Source organism: Leptonychotes weddellii, chromosome 10, assembly GCF_054177405.1.
Source record: "Leptonychotes weddellii isolate Sample4059 chromosome 10, ASM5417740v2, whole genome shotgun sequence".
NCBI lineage: Eukaryota > Metazoa > Chordata > Mammalia > Carnivora > Phocidae > Leptonychotes > Leptonychotes weddellii.
Genome location: NC_138378.1, coordinates 43,079,768 through 43,101,534, shown reverse-complemented (window position 1 = coordinate 43,101,534; position 21,767 = coordinate 43,079,768). Strand labels below are relative to the sequence as shown.

The 21,767-nt window shown below is 52.2% G+C and overlaps 1 protein-coding gene across 2 annotated transcripts in view; it reads left to right on the top strand.

Annotated features, from left to right (window-relative positions):
* Positions 1 to 944: 944 nt before the first annotated feature.
* Positions 945 to 21,767, top strand: part of ACSS1 (acyl-CoA synthetase short chain family member 1) — a 60,446-nt gene continuing 39,623 nt past the window's right edge. Inside the window, exons 1-2 of one of the 2 annotated variants that reach the window (XM_081833279.1) lie at positions 945 to 1,305; positions 11,517 to 11,613. In XM_081833279.1, the coding sequence (XP_081689405.1) occupies positions 1,011 to 1,305; positions 11,517 to 11,613 (392 nt within the window). In that variant the 5' untranslated portion in view covers positions 945 to 1,010. The remainder of the gene's footprint in view (positions 1,306 to 11,516; positions 11,614 to 21,767) is intronic. The other variant, XM_006741181.3, reaches the window with a different exon arrangement.

Here is a 21,767-nt window from a genome sequence, read left to right as displayed (position 1 = left end):
CATTTAATCTTGACTTCCGCTCTGGGGAAAGAGATATTACTCCTGTTTTCTAGGAAAGGAAAATGAGGCAGAGAGAGTTTAAGAAACTTACCCAAGGTCACAGAGCTAGAAAAGCCAGGGTTTGAGCCCAGGCCACAGATGCTGGAGCAATGGGAGAAACACCTATGTTTCCAAATCAGCCAAGGTTAGTAGAGCATTTGCTTCGCTTATACTCCCCCCCTGCGCGCCCCCCCTCCCCCGGAGGTGACTCCCAAGGGGCCTGAGGCTGGCAGCTGGCTGCTAAGAGCATCAGACCTTGGGCCAGGGTTTGAGCATCAGAGCCCAGACCAACATCGTGGCCTGACGACAACTAACCAGCCCATTTGGCCCACGGGGGCCATTTATGTGTGTGTTGGAGGGTGGGGGTACAGGTCGGCCTGGCAAGGTGACGGGCTCACTCTCAAGGGCGTACAAAAGGATTGATACTTTGACTTCAGCCTCTGAAATGCTGAAAGGACCTAACTTTGGTGGTCTTCAGACCCACCTGAGCGCTTCCCTCCACCAGTCGCTTACATTCTGCGCCGCCTCCTTCCCATAGCAGACGGTTCGGGCGCCAGGGGCCCGGAGCCTGCGTCCCGCGACGCACGTGTCGCTGGTTTTTGTTTTTGTTTTGTTTTTGCTTGGCGCAGCTGTTGGGTCCTGAAGACCCACAAACTGAAACCAAAACAGCCCGACGCCCAGCGTCAGGACCGGAAAGCAAAGACAAGGGGGCGCATCGCAACTCCGCGAGAACCTTCCGGCCGCGCTCCCCGACGCCCTCTCTTCCTCCGCGGACCTCTTCTCTAGGGCAGGAGAAGAAGGGGTGGGGTTCGCGGCAGGCTGCGGGAGGCAGCTTCCTACGGCACAGGCGCCGGGAGGAGTGGGTGGTGGCCAGAGGGAGGAGACGGGGCGGGGCCCGCGGAGACATTAAGGGGCGCCGCGGGCTTGCGGCACCCGCTTGGGGCTCCGAGTGCCTCCCGGCGTCTGGCGAGATGGCGGCGGCGCGTGGCCTGGGCAGCAGCGCGGGGCGGCTCCTGGGCAGCCTGTGCAGGCGCTCGGGGCAGCCGGTGCGGCAGCTGCGCGGGGTGAGCGCCCCCGCCGCCGCCGCCGCGCAGCCGGGCTCGTACCAGGCACGGAGCACACAGGCGGCCCGGGATCCGGTCGCTTTCTGGGGGCCGCTGGCGCGGGACACGCTCGTGTGGGACACCCCCTACCACACTGTCTGGGACTGTGACTTCAGCAGCGGCAAGATCGGCTGGTTTCTGGGAGGCCAGTTAAACGTGTCTGGTGAGTGCGCTGCGGGGAATCCAGGGCGCCCCCAGCTCACGAGTCCCGAGGGCACCTAACAGCCGTTCCCGGCCCGGCGGGTCACGGCCCCCCGGGAGGCCCCACCTCCAGGCTTCTGCTTGTCGCGCTCTCAACCGTGGCGACTCGCCGCCCCCGCCCCCATCCCATGCGGCCCCAGAGGCTCCAGCCCCGGCCGCTGCCACCCCGCGCCCAGACCCCACCTTCCCCGCTGCGGCCCCCGCCTGCGGAGACCCGGCCCGGCGTCAGCTGGAGTCGCGCAGCCGTTGGCCTTGCCCCAGCGCGGCTCCTCAATCGACTGTCTCGAGTTCAGCTGCGGGGTTCCACTGAGCTGCGAAGTGCGCCCGCGCTGCTGCGGGCTACCCCTGGGCCAGGCTGGGGTGGAGGGCGTGGGGCTCGCAAGTGTCGGCCGGGACTCCCCCACTTCTGTCCCTGGGAGAGGCAAAAACGAAAAGCGGCTGACTTGTCACCTCAGTTTTCGAGCCCAGAGACTTGCGTGGGGAGATACTGCCCATGTAAACAAACCGAGTGGCAGGCAGAGGGGGAGGAAAAAAAACCCGCCATCAGTAGGAATCAGTTATCTCCTTGCTCTGGGCTTGTGGACGGGAAGGAAGGAATGGGTGTCTCCCAATCGACAGTTTAAGCTGTGTCCCGCCTCTGAAGACCCAGGGCTTGCTTTAGACGGTGGCAATTGAGATCCCAGAAACCAGCTCCACCAGCCAGTCAGTCCTCTGGTATCTGCTGAGATTGAATCCACTAGTGTTTCCTTAAGATTTGGCATGGGGGTGGGTACACTGTACCCCCACGCCACAAGGGGAGAAGGTCCAGGGACTGGAGACTGGAGGCAGTAGCGGCCTGGCAGTGAAGGCCTGGGGTTGGTCTCCCAGGGCAGGATGGGACTTGCAGTCAGGTGCCTAGTCAGAGGGGCTGCCTGCTGTGCCGGACTATGGAGTTGGATGGGGTCGAGGAGGTGTTTAAGGAAAGGACCTGCACATCTTCATGGCTGAACTTCTAGGTAGGATCTGCTGTCTGGCACATCTCCACCACGTACTGGCCCAGTTTTTCTACTCCTCTCAATTCCAGTCTCCCCCCATATAAACTGCAGGCGATAATGCCCACCTGCTAGTCTGGTTGTGAGGACACAGTGCCAGAAGGTATGGACCAGCCCAGCATTTATCAGTGATCAGTAAGTAGTAGTGAATTTAATTTATTATATTCAGAAATAGCCATAAAATTATGGATAGTGTGTTGCAGTTAACTTTCAAACAAAGAAACTTAAGGGAACTTTGGACCAGATATATGTTTTTTCATATTGTATATTACTTTGCTGGTTTAATCAAAGTGAGTCACTTACTAGATAAGCGTTTTCTCTAAAATTGAGTCAGCAGCATGTGTCCTTGAACTAGTGGGAAGAAAACCAAACCCTTAGTTTTGCGGAGTTGATGGAATGTACCTTTGAAGGGGAGGAGAGCAACTCACAGCAGGAAGGCACATAGAAAGTGCAGCTCCTTGAGGCTGCTTCTGGATGTGGGAAGCCTGAGGCCACCATGAACATTCCTGGCTGGCTTGTGTGCACTTGCCACCTCTCATTCTTTGATAAGACAGTGGGGACGGACTTCATGGGGCAGGCACCAGGGGTCTGGTGAACCTCACTCAGTCAAGGCTGGGTGTGGTCAGCAAGCAATTCTTCTGCTTCTTCTTCCTTTGCTTATTTCTTCTTTATGGCTACGTAGCCAGCAGCTGAGCTTCAGAAAACTGTTGTGTAGAAAGACAGCTTTTCGCAGCTTCCTACCTCTAGTGCATATGCCCACCCACTCATCTGTTAGGAATATCTCTGTCCTTTGCCAGTGTCTGCAAACCACAGAGGTGCCGGTATGGAAAAGGGCCAGGCCAGGCCAGAGCTGCCCTGGGAGCCACTGAAAAAGTTGTGGGATGGGTGGGGGGTGTTTTGGCCTGATCTGTAATCAGCACAATGATGGCTTGTTCCAAAAAAGTATTGCTCTCAAAACTGCCATTACTCCTTCAAGAAGATCTGCACTAGCAGTTCTCAAGGTGAGGTCCCTACACTAGCAGCATTAGCATCATCTGGGAACTTTTTAGAAACACAAGTTTTCAGACCCCATCCTAGACTGTCAATATCAGAAACCCTGGGAGTGGGGCCCTGCCATCTGTGTGTGTGTGTGTGTTTTAAAGATTTTATTTATTTGAGAGAGAGAGAGAGCATGAGAGGGAGAGGGAGAGGTACAAGCAGACTCCACAGTGAGTGTGGAGCTCAACACGGGGCTTGATCTTACGACCCTGAGCCAAAATCAAAAGTTGGATGCTCAACCAACTGAGCCACCCATGCCCCACATCTGTGTTTTTAACAAGTCCTCCTGGTGCTCCTGATGCACGTTCAAGGTGGAGAACAACTGACTTATAAATCCCAGACCAGTGCAGATGAAGGCACTTCTAAGATGGGTAGGATTGGGATTAGCGTCCTGGAGATGACTCCTTTAAGCCAACAAAAATGGTACATGGGTGATGCAGTACAGTTAGTGGTCTAGGATGTGTCTAGAATAACACCTAGGTTTGAATCCTTGCTTTCCCCTTACTTCTCTTTGCATGCATCTCCTCATCTGTAAAGTAAGGATAGTGTGTAATCAAACTCTGTTCTAGTTACTAGTGTTGCATATCCAACCACCCCAAGCTTAGTGGCATAAAGCAGCAACCATTTTATTAATCTCTGGGATTCTGTGGGTCAGGACTTTGGACAGGGCCTGATGGGCAAGCCCTAGGGGATGGCTTGTTTCTGCTCCTGAAGGCTATCTGGGACTGTTGCATCTGCCCTGCTTCTCACTCCAAAGTCTGGGGCCTGGGCTGGGATGACTGTAGACTGGGCTCAGCTGGAACTGTGGTCCGAAGCACCTACACAGGGTTTGTCACAGCATGTCACTGGGCCAGGGAACATGGGCAACCAGAGGTCTCAGAGACCAATACTCAGACCAAGACTCAGAGCCAACCTGCTCGGCTTCTTCTGACCAGCAGTGTATGACCTGGGGATATCTGGGGCTGTTGCTAGCGTCAAATGAGAAAACGCTTGTAAAGCATTACTTGCACCCAGTCACTGGCTTTTGTTATTTATTAATGAATCATGGGGAAGGCTGTGACCTTGAACTTGGCCTTCAGCAGTGTTACTAGAACTCTGTTTCCTCTGAATAGGACCACATGGGTTTGCATATGATCAGTCTTGGATAAGTGGGAAGCAGGCTAGGAAGGCATGCAGATGGCCAACATGGCTCTCAAAGTCCATCCTGGAGCTCTGGGATAGCCAGGTCACCAGGTGGAGTCATGGTATCAGAGGCCCCCTGGGCAGGGTAGGTAGAGCCTCCAGTTGCTTCTATTACATTTATGTAAAACGGCTTTGCAGAAGGTTCTTTGGAAAACCAAAATCTAAAAAGAATACTTTTTTAAAAATTAGGTTTTTTATTTTAATTCCTGTATAGTTAGCATACGGTGTTATATTAGTTTCAGATGTACAATATAGTGTGATTCAACAATTCTATACGTTACTCAGTGCTCATCAAGATAAATGTACCCTTAATCCCCTCCACCTATTTCACCCATCCCCCCACCCCCTCCCCTCTGATATTTGCAAATCACATAGCTGATAAAGTGTTAGTGTCTAAAAAGGGTTCTTACCAGTCTTTGAAATTTGGCTGTCTTTCACAGGGCTCAGTGGGTAAAAGTTTGTGCTTTGTTGCACATAAGCTCAGGATGTCAGGAAGTTGAGAATGCAGAACTGGACGTTAATGACGTGTGTCGCTTTCAAAACTCACAACTAAATTTTGTTTTCTTTCTTTTTAAAAAAAAATTTTATTTATTTATTTGGGGGGGAGGGGCAGAGGGAGAAGCAGACTCCCCATTGAGCAGGGAGCATGACTCCTGTCGATCCCAGGACACTAGGATCATGACCTGAGCCAAGGCAGACGATTAACTAACTGAGCCACTCAGGCGCCCCCAAATTCTGTTTTCAAAGACCAAATTCTGAGATTAAAAAAAAAAAAGGTTTTCTTACTTTTAAGCAAGTGTGTAGAAAAACTTTTTTTTTTTTAAAGATTTTATTTATTTATTTGACAGAGAGACACAGCAAGAGAGGGAACACAAGCAGGGGGAGTGGGAGAGGGAGAAGCAGGCTTCCCTCTGAGCAGGGAGCCCAATGCGGGGCTCGATCCCAGGACCCTGGGATCATGACCTGAGCCGAAGGCAGACGCTTTAACGACTGAGCCACCCAGGCGCCCCTAGAAAAACTATTTTTAATTGACCATTGAGGGCAGAGATTTCTGGATACTTTTTGGAGCATGAATTGAAGCTATGGAAACCATTTTGCTGTACTTTCCTCCTTTCTGATTGCACCTCCCATAATTCAGAAGGCAGACACATTGAGAGTGGCAAGATGCTGCATTTCTGTGCTTCATGTTTCTCTCAGTGATTGAAATAATTTTTCTAAAGTCTTTCAAGGTAGTCTAAATGAAAGTGTAACCCTTGGTCTTAGGAGGGTCCTCCTGAAGAGACTGAATTCTTCCCAGTTGTAAGATGCACGACTTACTTTAAATAGCAGATGCTTCTGGAAAGTTGGCAAATACAATTTGTGACTGATGTAATTTCTTAAAATGTGCCAGGGAGATTTTCTATTTAAAGAAAGCCCATTGTGAATCCTTTAGTGAATATTAACTCCCTCATTTCTTTTGATTAAAATTGAATTTCCCTGTGTGGGTTCACTTAAAGTTGGGGAGGGGAAGAGATGTATTTAAACAACTGACAAGAGTTCTTGAAAATTCCTACATAAGTGTATGTCATCTTTATAATGGAAATGATAATCTTATTGTAATCTTTTTTTTTTAAAGATTTTATTTATTTATTTGACAGAGAGAGACACAGTGAGAGAGGGAACACAAGAAGGGGGAGTGGGAGAGGGAGAAGCAGGCTTCCCGCCGAGCAGGGAGCCCGATGTGGGGCTCCATCCCAGGACCCTGGGATCATGACCTGAGCCGAAGGCAGACGCTTAACGACGGAGCCACCCAGGCGCCCCTTGTTGTAATCTTTTTTAAAAAACAAAACTCAGGGGCACCTGGCTGGCTCAGTCATTTAAGCATCCGACTCTTGATTTCAGCTCAGGTCCTAATCTCAGGGTCCTGGGATCAAGCGCTGCACGTGCATCTGGCTCCACACTCAGCAGGGAGTCTGCTTCTCCCTCTGCCCCTCCACCCGCTCGTGCTCTCTCTCAAATAAAATAAATAAAATCTTAAAAAAAAAAACCCTCAAAACCCATGAACCATCAGCAGGCATTTGCTTAACTGTTTGCAGATTTGTGTTAGGCCCAGGGTGCAGATGTGTTCTTAGGAATATGATGGAGCCTCATCTCACCTCATCCTCATGACACGGATGTGAAGTGATTGGTGGTCGATTGTACAGATGTGGAAATGAAGGCTCCAATTCATGTATAGTGATGAACAGTGTGGAAATGCCTCAGAGCCTGCATTCTTCCAAGAGATGAACCACAAATCAGCGAGCAAGCAAATCCACACTGGGGCACTTGCTCAAGGTTTTTTTATAGCTGCTAAGGGGAGAATTCTGATATCATCCCCTCCACCCCAACCCCATGATAAAGGAATCTTAGGGACATGGTCCCTGTCCTCAGGGACTTGTGACCTGGATAGGGGAGGATTTAGCAAAGCTAGCATTGTGTCCCAGAGTGGGGACCACTGGACAGGTAATTAAGCACTAAATGGTGTGAGCCACCAAGTGACAGGGAGCAAGAGGTCACTGTGTGTTGGGAAATTGGAAAAGGCTTGCAGTGGGAGGTGGGGTTTGAGCTGAGCCTTAAATCGTACTAGGTCCTTAACTGCTTATTCTTAGAAATGGAATTTTCTTGTCCCACTGCCCAGTTCTTTGGGTGGAGGCTTTGTTTTCAAATGTGGAGAAGGAAGAATTTCCTTCCTTCCACCCTCCCTCCTTTCTTTCTTTTCCTCCCTGCAGTTGAGGCAATAGCAGGAACCATGCCCATGTGTTAAAAGCCAACACATACATGGCATTTTAGGGCCACTGTCACCCTAGGCCCTGCACTGTGCTTTGTGTACATGCTTGTGTCATCTGAATGTTGTCCGTGGCGGCTGTAGAAGCTGTTTCCCTTGGGAACACAGTAGCACCATCTGACCTCATGCAGGAAACCCACAAAGCATCTCATTCCTACCACGTCTCCGAGTCAGGAGCCATCACTCCCACGACGGATGAGGAAAGTGAGATTTAAATGAGATAAGCAGTGCACCGTCTGTGGTTAGCAGGTGGTTGGACAGGGTCCAGACTCGAGCGTGTGGTTTTTCCCTACAATCCAGGCTGCCATCCAGCAAAGGTCTGGCCAGATGTCTTACAGAAAGTCTTTAATTCCTCCTGTCCCCCAAGGCAGAAGCAAGCCCCCCCCACCCCAAATCTGGGATAGAATGTGTGTAGTTGTAAGCACATGCGTCCGTCTGCTGGAGCGGGGTCCTGGACCAGCAGCACTCGCAGTACATGGGATCTTACTAGAGGCGAAGATATGCATGCCCACCCAGACCTGCTTGGTCAGAGACTCGGGGTGGGAGGCCCACCTTCTCTGTGCTAACAAGCCCTCTGGGGGTTCTGGGGGATTCAGAAGCACTAATTTAGACTAGAAAGAGACCTTGAGAGAGGAAGCCACTAAGACAAGAAGAGATCTGTTCCCTCCCCAGGCACAGAGCCAACCTGGTGTCATTTAGACTCCAGTGTCGCCCTCCAGCTCGAGGACCTGAATGGTCCGTGCACCATTCAGAGCTGTGGTGCTTCTCTGCCCTGTGCTCTGTGTTAGGCTGCACGCGCACACGCACGTGCACACGCACACGCACAAGTATGGACAGGACATTGGGTCCCTGTCTGCAGAGAGCAGCAAGTGTAACAACTCAGGAACAGTGAGAGGGAGGCATGAGGTCCATGGGATGGGAAGTGCTCAGTGAGGGTGGCAATGTGCAGGCCAGACCTGCAGGGGTGTGGGCACCAGGTGAAGGGCAGCAGTGTGGACAGTAGGACAGTGTCCCCCAGGCAAGGAGAAACAGTGCAAAGGCCCTGAGGCAGGAAGGAGCTCACTAGACTCAACATGATTGGTGGGGGGGAGGTTAAATCACATGGAGCCTTAGCAGCTGCTTGTTGAGCACTTCCTATGTGCGGGGGGAGGCACGTAGGGGACACTGTACCTGGGGCTCCGTGCTGACCTGCCTGGATTCCTGCCACCCTTCAGCCCCAGAAAGACAGAGACACATGGCTGGTCGCACTCGCCACCCATCCACACCCTGGATACCCAGGTCCAGCCTGTGGCCGGTGTTCCTCTATTACTTTCTGCAGCTCTGCCTTCCTGCTTGGCATAAACCAGGTGCAGGATGCCCTGCTGGGGTCCGAGGCTGTGAGGGTCTTGGCTCGAAGCTGGGCAATCATTCAGGGGGTGCCCTGGCTGCTGTGGAACAGACAATGCGGGGAGATGAACCCTGGGTGAGGTGTCATGTGTGATTTGAGGCCCTTCCCGCTGCTTTCTGGCTGTGGCCTTAGGCAGGTCACTGGACCACCCAGAGCCCCTGGAAACTGTTTCCCAGGCTACCCCTGGGCTTCCCACTTTTCAGGGTGACTCCAAGGGTCAAACTCAGAGTGGGAGAAGGTAGAGCAGGCTTCTTGGATAGAAGCAGGTTTAGGGTGAAGCTGAGGGTTTACTCCTCTAACCAGCTCACCTGTGATGCCTGAAGCAGCCAGGGGCCAGTGAACATTCGTGCGCAGGTGGGAGCAGCACCCTCCTCCAGCTGGACCACCCACCCCATGCAGTGCACACCTGTAACTCAGTCTGTGGGTTCTCAACTGGGCACTTCCAGGCTTGTTGTGACCTGCCCAGGGTCACCTCTTCCCAATCCATCACTTAGGTCCTCCAGGGCCAGGCAGCAGGAGTGGGTGGGGTGTTGGGGGTGGTGGGCTGGTGGTGGGAGTGGGGAAGTCAGGGGTGGGAAGGAGAAAGGGCCTGGCCCTACTGGGGGGTGGTCACTTCTTCAGCTTCCAGGCAGGGTGTGGCCTCATCTGCTGGTTGCTCAAGAGAAGCCAGAAATCTGTGGTTTTAGTATGAAAACTCTTGATTTCTAAATTTTGGACTGATTCACACACACACACACACACACACACACACACATCAGGTTTATTGTGTAAATCCAGGTTTTGCCACCAACCTCCTTCTCAATTTGACTTCTTGTATTTTCTATCCTCTATTTTTATGGCATTTCTTTTCTTCTGTTTTTCTAGTAATTCAAAGAACTTTCCGGTATCAGTAAGTAGTATTAGTATTAATAATTCTTCCTGATGACATCTATCTTTATTTATTAAATTTTTGGAGGTATAACTTCTATGTCTGTTAGGAGCCAGAAAGTTCAAATAAAATTTTTTTAAGATTTTATTTGTTTATTTGAGAGAGAGAGACAGCACAAGCAAGGGTAGGAGCAGAGGCAGAGGCAGAGGGAGAAGCAGGCTCCCTGCTGAGCAGGGAGCCCAATGTGGGGCTAGATCTCAGGACCCTGAGATCATAACCTGAGCTGAAAGCAGACGCTTTAACTGACTGAGCCACCTAGGTGCCCCCAAATGAAATTTTTTATTATAAGAGTAAATGATAGGGGCGCCTGGGTGGCTCAGTCGTTGGGTGTCTGCCTTCGGCTCGGGTCATGGTCCCGGAGTCCTGGGATCGGGCCCCGCATCGGGCTCCCTGCTTGGCGGGAGGCCTGCTTCTCCCTCTCCCACTCCCCCTGCTTGTGTTCCCTCTCTTGCTGTCTCTCTCTGTCAAATAAATAAATAAAATCTTTAAAAAAAAAAAAAAGAGTAAATCACAGATAAAATAACCCGAGGGAAAAAATGTAATTCACACACAACAGCTAAAGTACATAAATATTTTCACGTGGCCTCACCCTCTCAAGAATTATGAGAATCACATGATCTTTTATGGGTATGGTCTCTCATAACTTTTGTCACTTATGACAGTCAGGACAGTTACTCCATCAGGAAATATTACTGAAGTTCCTCTAGCTCATTGCCTGGTGTTACCAGTTGATAACAGTACCTTGCATTCATACAATAGCACTTCAGCTTTGGTCTTTTATTTGATTTCTATCATAGTCCTGTGATTAAACATGGTAGATAATGCTTGTCCCATTTATATGGGAGGAGATTGGAGAAGATAAGTAACTGCATTCAAAAAAAAAAGAAAGAAAAAATTTATATACTTGGACATTGGGGGTGACCTTGAAGACCAGGTGGGCAGATGGCTGCTGGCTCCAAAAGCTATTTGTGGTCATTGTTTCTCTGGCTGAAGGGAAGTTAGTAATGAGATCTGGCTGTGAGGGCTGATAGAAAGGAGCACCAGCATGAACCTACCAGATCGAAGCTCACCTTGAAATCAAGAGTAATGAACAGAATGTTAGCAAATTACCTGATCCTACTATTCTTCAGGTTTACAGTAAATTGTCAGAACTGACCTGTTTTTGCAGGTAGTCATGTGATCTGAGCTTGGGTAACAGAGGGGGCGGGAAGCAGAGTCTTCCGGAAAACCAGCATGGCATTTCCCCATCATTTCATCACTTGTTGGAGCAGAGGCTGGTTTGTAGGGTGCTGGCTGGACCTCTGAGAGGGGATATGAGTCCTTGCCCTGGATTGCACCTCCAGCGGACTCCAGAGACTGCCGAATGTACTGTGTACTGAATCAGGGGCAGGCCGTTTGCATTAAGCATTCTTTCCAACATCTCAGGTTATAGTGCTCAGTCCCAGCTGCATGTTAGAACAACCCAGGGAGCCTTGAAAACCACAGGGCCAATTGGGTCAGGGTCCCTGGGGGTGTCCTGGGTGACGCCCACATGTGGCCAGGTTTGGGACCACAGGTGTGAAGCACCTGCTTCAGAGTATTCACAAGGGATCACCCTGCACCTGTGAGATACTATTTATGTACAGGTTGTCTTGTTTTGCCGGCTCTAGCAATCACTGTCCTTGCAAGGAGGTAGAAGCCTTGCCTTTGAGGAGGGTAGGGCCCACCTCAGTGGAGAGTAGCACAAGCCATGGCAAATCAAACCCTCCTCTTATCTAACTTTAAAAGCACCAAGTGTAACATCTGTAAAACTGTTTTTGTGCAGTCAACTGCTTGGATCAGCATGTTCAGAAGTCCCCGGAGAGCGTTGCTTTGATCTGGGAGCGGGATGAGCCTGGAACTGAAGTGAGGATCACGTACAGGTACAGTGTGTCCCCTAACAACATCTCAGTGCCCAGCAGGGTCTCCTGGGCCTTTACGTCTCTGTTTGTGGTAGACCCCAGCACCAAACACCTCTGCTGGGCTATTAGCAGGAGCAAGACTGCCCAGCTTGGAGGAGGGCTGCCCTTCTTGTTCACCCTGGCAATACTTGGTGCCTTTAGGTTCCCAAGGAAGGATCTGGGTCTTTGGACACAAATGTGATGAATGTTCAAGGCATGAGGAGGCTTTTGGCACAGTCCTGTATGCTTCTGTCTGGTTCTAGGTGGAGGTCATCTTTGTATCAAAGGGCATTTTTCAGCTTTGGAAATGTTCTGTGGTCCCAGAAGAGTAAACATGAGTGCAAAGTGAATAAAATACATGCTGGAATAAACAAATGAGCCTGCTCAGCCTCTTTCTTCCAGTGCTCTGAGAGGGGGACCATAAATAAGATCAAGCCATTTAAAGGGGGTCTTCCTGACATTTGTGTTCTTTGATTCTTTAGATAAGTTCTTTACACATTCCATGTGTCAAGCACCTTTCTGGTTGTTGTGTGCATGTCAGGGTTTGAAGGAGCCCGGCATCTGGGAATAGTAACCCGGCTTTCTAAGGCACTGCCTCTTGCTGGGATTGCCTTGCTCAGGGATCTCTGTCGTTTGTCCCTGCAGGCCAGTGGTTTCCCCTTCCCCGGGGGTAAAACCTCCTTTGGTTAAGCCTAAACTTGCCTTTACTATGCTATCTCAGACCCACCGTGAACCTGAGTTGTATGTCCTTTATCACCAACACCACCCCTCTCCTCCGTCAAGTAATGCTCATTCTCCTAGTGGGCAGCTTGTGACTCTTCTTGTCCCATCATTAAACAAGTTTCACTGAGTGCCACCATTATCAGTCAGGACAGGCTGGGGTATGTCGTAGTAACCAACAGTCCACAGATGCATGGTAGGGTGTGGCTGGCTGGTCACTTTAGACTGAATAGTCAGGGAAGTCCTCTCTGAGGAGGTGACATCAGAGCTGAGGTCTCGTTGCCAAGAAGGAGCAGCCAAGATTGGAGGAAGAATTCCCAGACCCTTCCAGGACTGTGAATAAGTGTAGGTGTCCTGGGAACAGAGAGAAGGTGCATGTGGCTGGGGCAGTGGGAATGAGGGGGGCATGGTAGGAGGGCTGTTCAGGGAAGCAGGGGGCCTGAGAGCAACAGTGACTGTTGGTGACCTGTCACTTGGGTGACTTGGGGGCTATTGGGCACCCCTAGGTTTGTTTGTTTCTCAGACTTAGATTTTATCACAGACTAAATTTACTAAACCTGGTGAAATTGTACTCAAGGTGAATTTTGGATGCAGCAAAATGATGTTAATCTGCTTCAGCTCCCTGTGGGCACAACCTTACCCATCCCCCATCAACAACCCTTGGCTGTCATGCCCTTTACCAGTGTCTGCATTGTTTGCTGACCTGTCTCCCCACCAGCCCGTACAGATAAACCTCTTGCCTCTGGGTAGCCCACCGACCAGCAGCATTGGCCCTGGGAGCCTTGGGCCCCACCCCGACAACTGAGGCAGATCTTCAGGTCCCTGGGCACACTTGAGTTTGGGGAGCACGGCTCTAACAAACAAACTGGCTTCATCGGTCGTTACTATTATCGACCCAACTGGATTTATGTTTAATTCTTTAGTAAAAGATTAAGACTCTGTGGGTGAGGGGTAGATGGGCTTACTGCCTGGATGCTGGATGTAAGCTGGTTCAGCGATGGACCATTTTCCTTCTGTCACTGCCTCAGATGTGCCTGGACCCCAGGTCTCCCTTGGCTGCACATCCCCCATGTGCACACCAAGTTAGAGGTCAGCAGCGTTAGGTGGTCCGAGGGCTGGGCTTGAACTGGCCTGCTGAGATGTGTGGTTGAATGTAAGCCACAGGGGAACTGTCAGGAATGCACCATTGTGTTAAAAGCTCAGAACTGCTTTAGTTCCATGGTACCAGAACAGCCCCAGGCAAGGGACATAGACACCTAGATTCTACCCTTAACATTTCACAATGCTGGTTTTTATCCCATGTGATTTATGTTTCCATCCCTCCATGGGTCGGTCCATCTTATGTGTTGGATGCATTTCAGCAGCATAGCATTAACTAGAATTCATTGTGTGCTTATTTTCTCTCTTTTGATGTGAAATTTATATGCCATGAAATGCATGGCATATAAATTTGCCATGTGGGCTACCCAGAGGCAAGAGGTTTATCTGTACCCATGCCATGAAATGCACAAGTGTACCTTTGCTGAGTTTTGATCAATGTGTACACCTGTGTAACTCAAATCCTTATCGAGATACAGAATAATGACCACTGTCCCAGAGGGTTCCCGTGCCCCTTCTCAGTCACTATCCCTACCCTCCCCAAGCAACCACCCTTCTGATTTTTTCCCAAATAGGTTGTCAAAGCTTTATCTTAGAGATAAGGAGGGGGCTCAGAGAGAGGAGCAGATCTCTCCCTCCTGGGGCTGCTGAATGTTTTTGAGGAGGCACGTTCCTGGAGAATCATTGTAGAGCTTGTAATGGGGCCCAACAACTCCTGCCTAGTGACCCTAGTGACGCCTCCATCCTGCTCAGCAGAATCTCCACTGCTTGCCCCATGTCTGGGCGGACACCCGTGCACACACACACACACACACACACGTGGTGCACACATGGTTGTGTGCTCACACACATACATTTTAAGCGTGCTCGTTTTCAAGGCACGTTTCTACAACTTGCTCTTTGCGTTTGGGATCCAGCCTGGAAATGTTCTCTCGGGTGGCAGTGAGGGCCCTGCCACCTGTTCTGGGAGATGTGCCCTGTGTTGCCGGTGGCTAGACTCCACTGTTCTGAATACTGGCACATATTTCTAACCTCACCTCCCTTGGGTGCGGGAGGCTGGGCAGGATTGGCTTTGGGAACCCTGGGGAAGCCCCATGTCCTCGCCTGCCCCACCAGTTCCTTCCCTCTGTGACATCAGTTGGCACCGGTCCCAAGGAGCAGTGCAGGTGGGCCCTGTGCTGGCCATGGGGCTCTGGGCGGAGGAGAGCTCAACAGCCGTGGCTCTGTCAAGCAGAGGGCACCTGTGACCTTAGGCTGGAACCAGGGTCAGAGGGCTGCCCCAGCCCAATTTCTAGCCTACCTCTGCCCAGAGAGTTTATGTTCAGAGCCGGCCTGAGGAAGCTGTTCTATCCTAGGGAGCGAGCAGACCGCAAGCCCCGGGCCCCTCCTGCATCCCCTGAGGCCTGTGAGTGCGGGGGCTGCCGAGGCCAGGCAGGGCACAGATAACCTGGGTGGCTCCCTGAGGCTGTGCGGCCAGATTGCACCCTGGGCGCTGCTCCTTCCGACTGTCCACATGTGCTTTTCCAAGCACAGTGCCTTTCTAGAAGATTGTCCTTCACCTCTAGTTCAAGTAGACAGATTCTAGAGGCCCTTGGGGATGAAGATGTGGAAAAGTGGAAAAACACAAATCCCTGTCCTCAGAAGTTGGTGGTGGGGTGCTGGGTAGATTCTGAGGCTCCTAGACTGCTGTCTGCCTGGAACCTGGAGGTCTGGGCTAAGGATTTCCAAGCTGGGGATGGACACAGGACGTGGAGTGGAGCAGACGGAGGCCCTGTGGCTGGTCTCAGCCTCTGGGGTATATGTGGGTGCCCTGAAACAGGTGACAGCAGGCTGTGGGTGTCTTTCTTAGAGTATTTACCAAGGCTCAGCTCATCTTTTGTCTGAGTACTCCAAACAGAGGTCTGAACTTGAACTTGAACTGAGAACTTAAGCCAAAGACCAAATTTAAGCCCTGGCCAGCTCTATGACCTCGAGGTCCTCACTGTCCCCAGCTGTAAAATGAGGGCCCAGATGACACCAGCACTACTCCAGCCCTAGCAGGCCTGGCTCCATGCGGTAGTCACACCCAGCATGGTGCAATCGAGCCCAACACAGGCCGCACCGTGATGGGCAGCTGTTGTCTTAGATGTACTTCCAGCATGAACTGAGTATGGTTCTCACTGTGGGTCAAGCTCCTGGAGGGGGTGATTTCCGTGGCTGTTCCGTTTTCTTTCTGGCGGGAGGTGTGCACCGTGAGGAACCCCTGTCCAGAGGAGCAGAGGGGCTGTCAGGCCTCCTTCACCCTGCCTGCCTCAGAAGCCCTGGGTGGGCGTAGAGGGGCCGGCTTCCTTCCTGGGCATGCTGGGGCCAGGCACTGGGTGTTATCGAGCCTCTACACGACCGGTGCCTCATGTGGAGGGCCCACAGAGAATAGAAAATGGGGTCTTGCCCTTTGGGGTACCCCTCTCTCTGGGGCAGCTTGACCAACACACCTGGAGCTGGGGCAGGCCTACAGCCTAGAGGCACCTCCCGAAGAAGCTTCTTTGTTTCCTTGGCCCTGGGTGTCCCAGAAAGGAGGGCCCCTGTGGGCACCAGCAGTAGGAACTGGGGAGTCTCAACATGGACACCCAGTTGGAGAAGGCTCTGGGGCAGTTCTGAGGAGGGTTGGCTTTTGAGAGGCACGGTGGGGGGTGTGTGATGAGGAAGACAGAGAAGCAATGGCAGGTGGGTGCGCTGTAGGGAGAGGGGAGAGGGGCCAGGGATGGGGGAAGTGGAGGGCTGTGCTCCATGTCTGCTCTGGCTTCTGGCTGTGCGTGACCCTGAGCAAGTCATTCCGCCTTTCTGTTTCCTCATCTGCAAAATGGAAACATGCCTCTCCTCTGCTGGATGGCCAAGTGTGGAGCAGCACCTGGGGGTTGAAAGCCCAGAACAGGGTCTGGGAAGATGAGGCTTTGGGATCTGATGAGGGAAGGGCATGTGGCTGCCGGGGCCGGGAGCTGGTGGGGTGGTGTTTTCAGAGCAGGGACTTCACCTCCCGAGAGCAATCTCTAGTCAGCTAAAAAGCAGCCCCTCCCCCTTCTTGTGGGTCTGACCCTTGTTCCTTGCTCTTCTCCTCGGCCCCAAATTAATTACTTTAATGAGCAAACTCCTTTATTAAAATAAACAGGGCAACTGAAAGGAAGGATCCTTAACGGGCCTAATGAAGTTGATGGGCGGGGTGCTTTGGAGTATAACAGCCCCATGATCGGTGAGCTTTCCCATGGCAAGAGCCATCTCTCACGCAGGGCAAAGTCAGTTTGCTCCGTGGGCTCCCCTGGGTGGGGGGAGGAGAGGCCAGAGGCCCTGGGCTCATGTGCAGTGTCCTGACTTCCCTGACTAAGAGGAGGGAGGTGCCCTGGGCACACTCTTTCCCCTGCTGACCTCTGAGTAACTCTGATTGCAACAGTTGGTTGGGAATCTGCATGCCGACTGCCAGGAACTGGCTGGGAACCCTGGGTCACTTGGATTGTGCACTTACCTTTCCTTAAGACTTTGGCTCCAGATGTTGAGGGCTTTGCAGGGAACTGCTTAAGAGCAAGACCCTCGGAGCCAGGCCGGGGTTTGAATCCTGCCTTGACCCTTTCGGGAAGTCAGTTAAGTTCTGTTTGCCTTAGCTTCCTTATCTGAGAAATGGAGGTGGGGGGTGGGGTGGGATGGTAGCTCATACCATGAACTGTCGTGAGTGGTAAATGTGTGTGTGATCTTTTGGATCAGCTAAGTCTCTTGGAATTTCGTATTTTAGAAGGGCCAAAACTTGGGACTGCAGCAGGAATGATCCACTCCGAGAGTGTCTATGGCCAGAGAAACCTCCTGGATGGGGACCCCTGTGAGAATTTTCTGGGGGCAAACAGTGGCAGAGGTTTACTTTAGGAGCACACGGAAGCAAACACCTCCCTTGGAGCTGGATCCCCGTTTTTGTGGACCCTCTTCTGCATGCAGGGGCTATTGGGGGATGGCTGGGTTGTGGGAGGTGGAGGGGCACAGCCTGGTGAGGGCACAGTGCAGGCCCTGGGGTGAGAGTGGGGAAGGGGAGCAGGTGCCTGAAGTGTGGGGCCGGGGAGGGGCTCAATGCCTGCTTCTGAGGAGTGGGGACAAGCTCCCTGCCACAGCTTGGAGAGGAGCCTTCTAGGACTAGGTGTTGTTGTTCCTGTTTTTTCCCTTTCTGCTTCTGGAGGCTCCAGACAGTGGGATAAGCCTGACTCATAGCTTCACTGTGGGTAGCGCTGTGGTGTCACGCGGCCCTGCCCCATGTTGGTTCCCATCAGGGCAGCACTGTGGGCACAGACGGCTGTGGTTGAACCTTCTCACCTGTCCAGAAGTGCACACCAGGCCCGGGCTCGGGGGCGGGGGGGAGGGACGCGTCTTTGTTCCTGCCCCCTCTCCCCGCAAGTGCCCATTTCCTCCTCTTATGCCAGGTGGACACCAAAGGAAAGTGTCACTATGAGGTTAGACATGCTGTCTGATGCCGAGTTGAAAATCTTTGCACAGCTAGAAGGGAGTGCGCCCCCGGCAGGCTGGGTCCCTGGGGAGGGTGAGGATGCACAGCCCTCCTGGCTGACAGGCACGCGTGCCACGGCACGTGACAGTCCTCAGCAGGGCGGCTCACGCGGTGCTGGCGTCCGGGCACCCAGTCTGGGGGGGGGCTGGGAAGAGGGCCCAGGGCGTGGGTGGCATGTGGGTGTGCCCTGGGTGACCCCTTCCTGTGCTCAGCCCGCATCCAGCCTCCAATGCTGGCCAGGCTGGACCCTTCTGTCCCCTGCCTACCTGGAACAGAGGGCACCAGCAACAACTCCTGGGAAGGTTCCTGGTGACCATCCTGCATACCAGGCTGGGAATGGGGTGTCCCAGCCCTCTGTCCTACAGAAGTCATACCTACCCTGCTGTCTGGGGGCAGTCCCTGGCTGACTGGGCAGGAGCTGACTCTGCTGCTCGTAGCTCACATTCATGGTCATACTTGGTTTTAAAGCCCAGGACCTGATGCCCAGCGAGCTTCCGGAGTCCTCAAGCTTACCCAGCTGGAAAGGTCAGAAATGGGGTTTGAGTTCAGCTTTGTCTGGCTCTTGCCAATGCGCTGAGGAATCTGAGAGGGAGGAGGTGACCGTGTGAATGGGACCCCTGCTGCTTGGCAGCACTAACTTGGTGACAGGCCAGACGCCTGGTGGTTGGTTCCTGGTGGTTCCTGGTGCTGTGTGCAGAGGGTAAACTCTGCTGTGTGCAGACAATAGCCCTTTACTGACTGGGACCCTGTGTGCTCGTTGTCTATCCCCACTTCCTGCTTAAGCAGACACACATTAAGTGCTAATATCAGCTGGGGAGGAGGAGGCTCGTCAGTGCCAGCAGGCTCTAGGTGGCCTTGAAGAGGGACAAGGGTCAGCTGCAGATGATGGGGCCAAGGGCTGTGGAGTCCTGCTGTGACTGTGGGACAGTGAGGAGCAGGAAGCAGAGTGCTAAATGGGCGCTCTGGGCCTTGGAGCACCTTCGAGGCCAGGGTCGGGGACGCCGTGGGTGCCAGAGGAAGGGGTGACAGGCGGGTGCTGGCAACTTCTCAAAGAGGGGCTGCCTGGCCTGGCACTCCCTCATCCTTCATCCTTTGTGCTGGCGCTCTCCAAGACTGTTTTGCACCTCATCTGAATGTGGTAATAGCAGCGGGTGTGGTTGGGTGAGAGGCTTGACAATTTCCCATCAACAAATCCAGATAAACTTCCTCCGAAAGCCTGGACTGAGGTTTTCGAGCCTTTGGCAGGTAAGGTGACTCATTTGGACCAACACATCCCCATTCTCCCTGCTGGTTCTGCTTGACTGAGTTAATGAAGCAACAAGGACATGGAATTTGAATTTCGTGTGGTCTCCACACATCCGTGATATGTCACTCTGGTAGCATCTGAAGGTGTGCCTGAGTCCCCTGGGGAGGTTTCCAACAATAAACTCAGCCCTGCTGAGTCAGGATCTCCTCAGGGGATTGGGGAACTTTATTTGAAAACACATCTCCAGTAATAGAGCTGCTGCCCCCATCAGAGGGAGTGGATCTGTCAGGATTCAGCTGTAGAAAAGGGAAGGCAGTGCCACTCTTTTAAGCAGAAAGGGAGCTGACACAGAGTGCTTACAGAGCCTTTGGGCGGACTCCCAGCACCCACTCTGGCACAATCAGAATGGAGATACCACAGGCACTGCTGAGTTCTCAAAACACAACACTGTGCCAGGAAACCACTGTTTTGCCAGCTCAGCTGCTCAGCTTTCTCTCGACATCTTTGCAGCGAGTGGAATCTCTACAGGAAAACTCCGGTTCCTCCTGAGCTGCAGCAAAGCACAACCCACCTTGCAACTGCTCCCCATGTGCAGCTGCCTGGTGCAACCTGAGTTGCATGCAGAAGCCCAGATGTGAGGTGTCTGAGGTGGCGGGTGCATTCTGGGGTGCATTCCGACTGAGAGAATGGCATGGCGACCGCAGGCAGGCCTATCCAGGGTGGGTTTGTGGACCCAGATTCTGCTTGATTCCTGGGTGGTTGACTGTAACAGTATGAAGACCAGGCCTCTAACTGCCCAGATCCCAGGCCGCTCAGGTGGGTCCTGGTGGTCCTTCCTCCTAGTGCAGGTGACCAAACCCTCAGAGTCACTCCTGTGTGCACCACAGCTGTTCAAGTCCTGCTCTAACTAATAGGCTCTTATCATTACTCTGTCACTCACTCAGTCGGTCCACCAACGTAGGCTGGTCTAGATGTGGATTCACTGTAGGCCAGACCGTTTTCCAAAAGAGTAGTCTCCTATGACTAAATTGTGGGACAGTTTTCCAGTCTAAGGTTCTACATGAGGAGGTCTTTGGCATGTTACCAGCTGGTGCAAATGGGGGTGCTTTTGTGGAATGGCAAAAGGGCGCCCCTCAGCAGGCGCCTCCAGCGTCCTGGGGCAGGTGACTTCGAGTAGAGCTGAGCTGCACAGCCACCTGCAGTGGCCCTGGTGACAGGGCTGCCATGGAGTGTGTGTGCTTGGGGGTGGGGGGAGAGCCACAGGAAACCCAATTTCTGAACTCATACAGAACGCAGCACCTTAAACCCAGGGGAGGGGGGGTCCTGTGGCCTGGAAAAGGAGATAGCTTGAGTGGAATGAAAAGGGTGTGCATTTTGCTCCTCTCCTTCCTTCCAAATGAACAATTTAAATTTCTATTAGCAATTATTTGTTTATTAAATGCATGATTATTAAGTAAAATGAGTTAAGTAAATAAAAATCATTGTTTTTATGAAGGAAACAGTTGAAGTAACCTTTAAGGACAGCCTCAAGGGGGGTCACGGGCAGCTTTTGGGGTGCAGAGGGCTCATGAGTTTGGTTCTGCTGTCACAGGGGCTCCTCATTCCAGTCCCTTGCTCAGTTGGTCAGTGAGTCATGTTGGTAGCTGGAAATCCTCCACAGGGGGAATATTCATACATCACAATGATTGGCAAATGCTATAAATCAGGGCTTTTTTCCCCGTGGGAAAATTGGTTGTTAAACATTTGGCAGTAGTACGTTTCATGAGCCCCCTGTTCTTTTTAACTGTTTCTCCAAGCTGCTACCAGAGGCCAGGAAATCAACTTGGGCCCAAGGCAGTTGTACCAAATTCTTGTAGCCCCCGGGTTCCCGCCGGGGTGGCCGTGTCTCCTTGCTTACTTTCCTCTGCATGCTAGTTTGGAACGTTCTGTGGACTCACAGTGAAGCCTGGAAATAGAGCAACACCCAGCAACTCGTGTCTGGTCTGAAGCTGGCCGCCCTGTGCACTGTTGTTGCCCCTGCTGCCCGGTGGACTTGCGTGGAGCACTGTGGGAAGACTCACCAGGCCACACTGGGACAGGTCAACCTGTGGTGGGACCTAAAAAACATCTAGTGGCTTTTTTTTTTTAAACCAGGGAAAAGGGAATGTTTTTAGAAAGTTAAAATCTACATCCTGTTCCAGATTCCACCAGGGAAAGGACATCACTTCTGTGGCTTTCTCTGGGAAGTAAACAAGCCTGGCCCGCCAGTGGGTGGGTGTCCTGCCTGGGCACCAGCTGTTTTCTGGGCTGGTGTCCAGGACCGGAGTCTACCAGCACGCTCTTGTCTGGGGCCACCAGCTTCCTCAGTGTCAGGAGCTGGGCTCTGGGTCTGGAAAGGAAGAACTTCTTTTCTGGAGGCCAAATGCTGAGGTCTGAGGGGAAATCAGGCATTAATGAGGACAGAGCTTTTTTCAAGTCTGACCGTTACCTCCATTCCACAGGGGTTTTTCTAGAGGCTGACAGCATGTAGGGTTTTGTCAGAGTAGGAGAGAAAGACTTAGGGTGAGTGCTTCGACC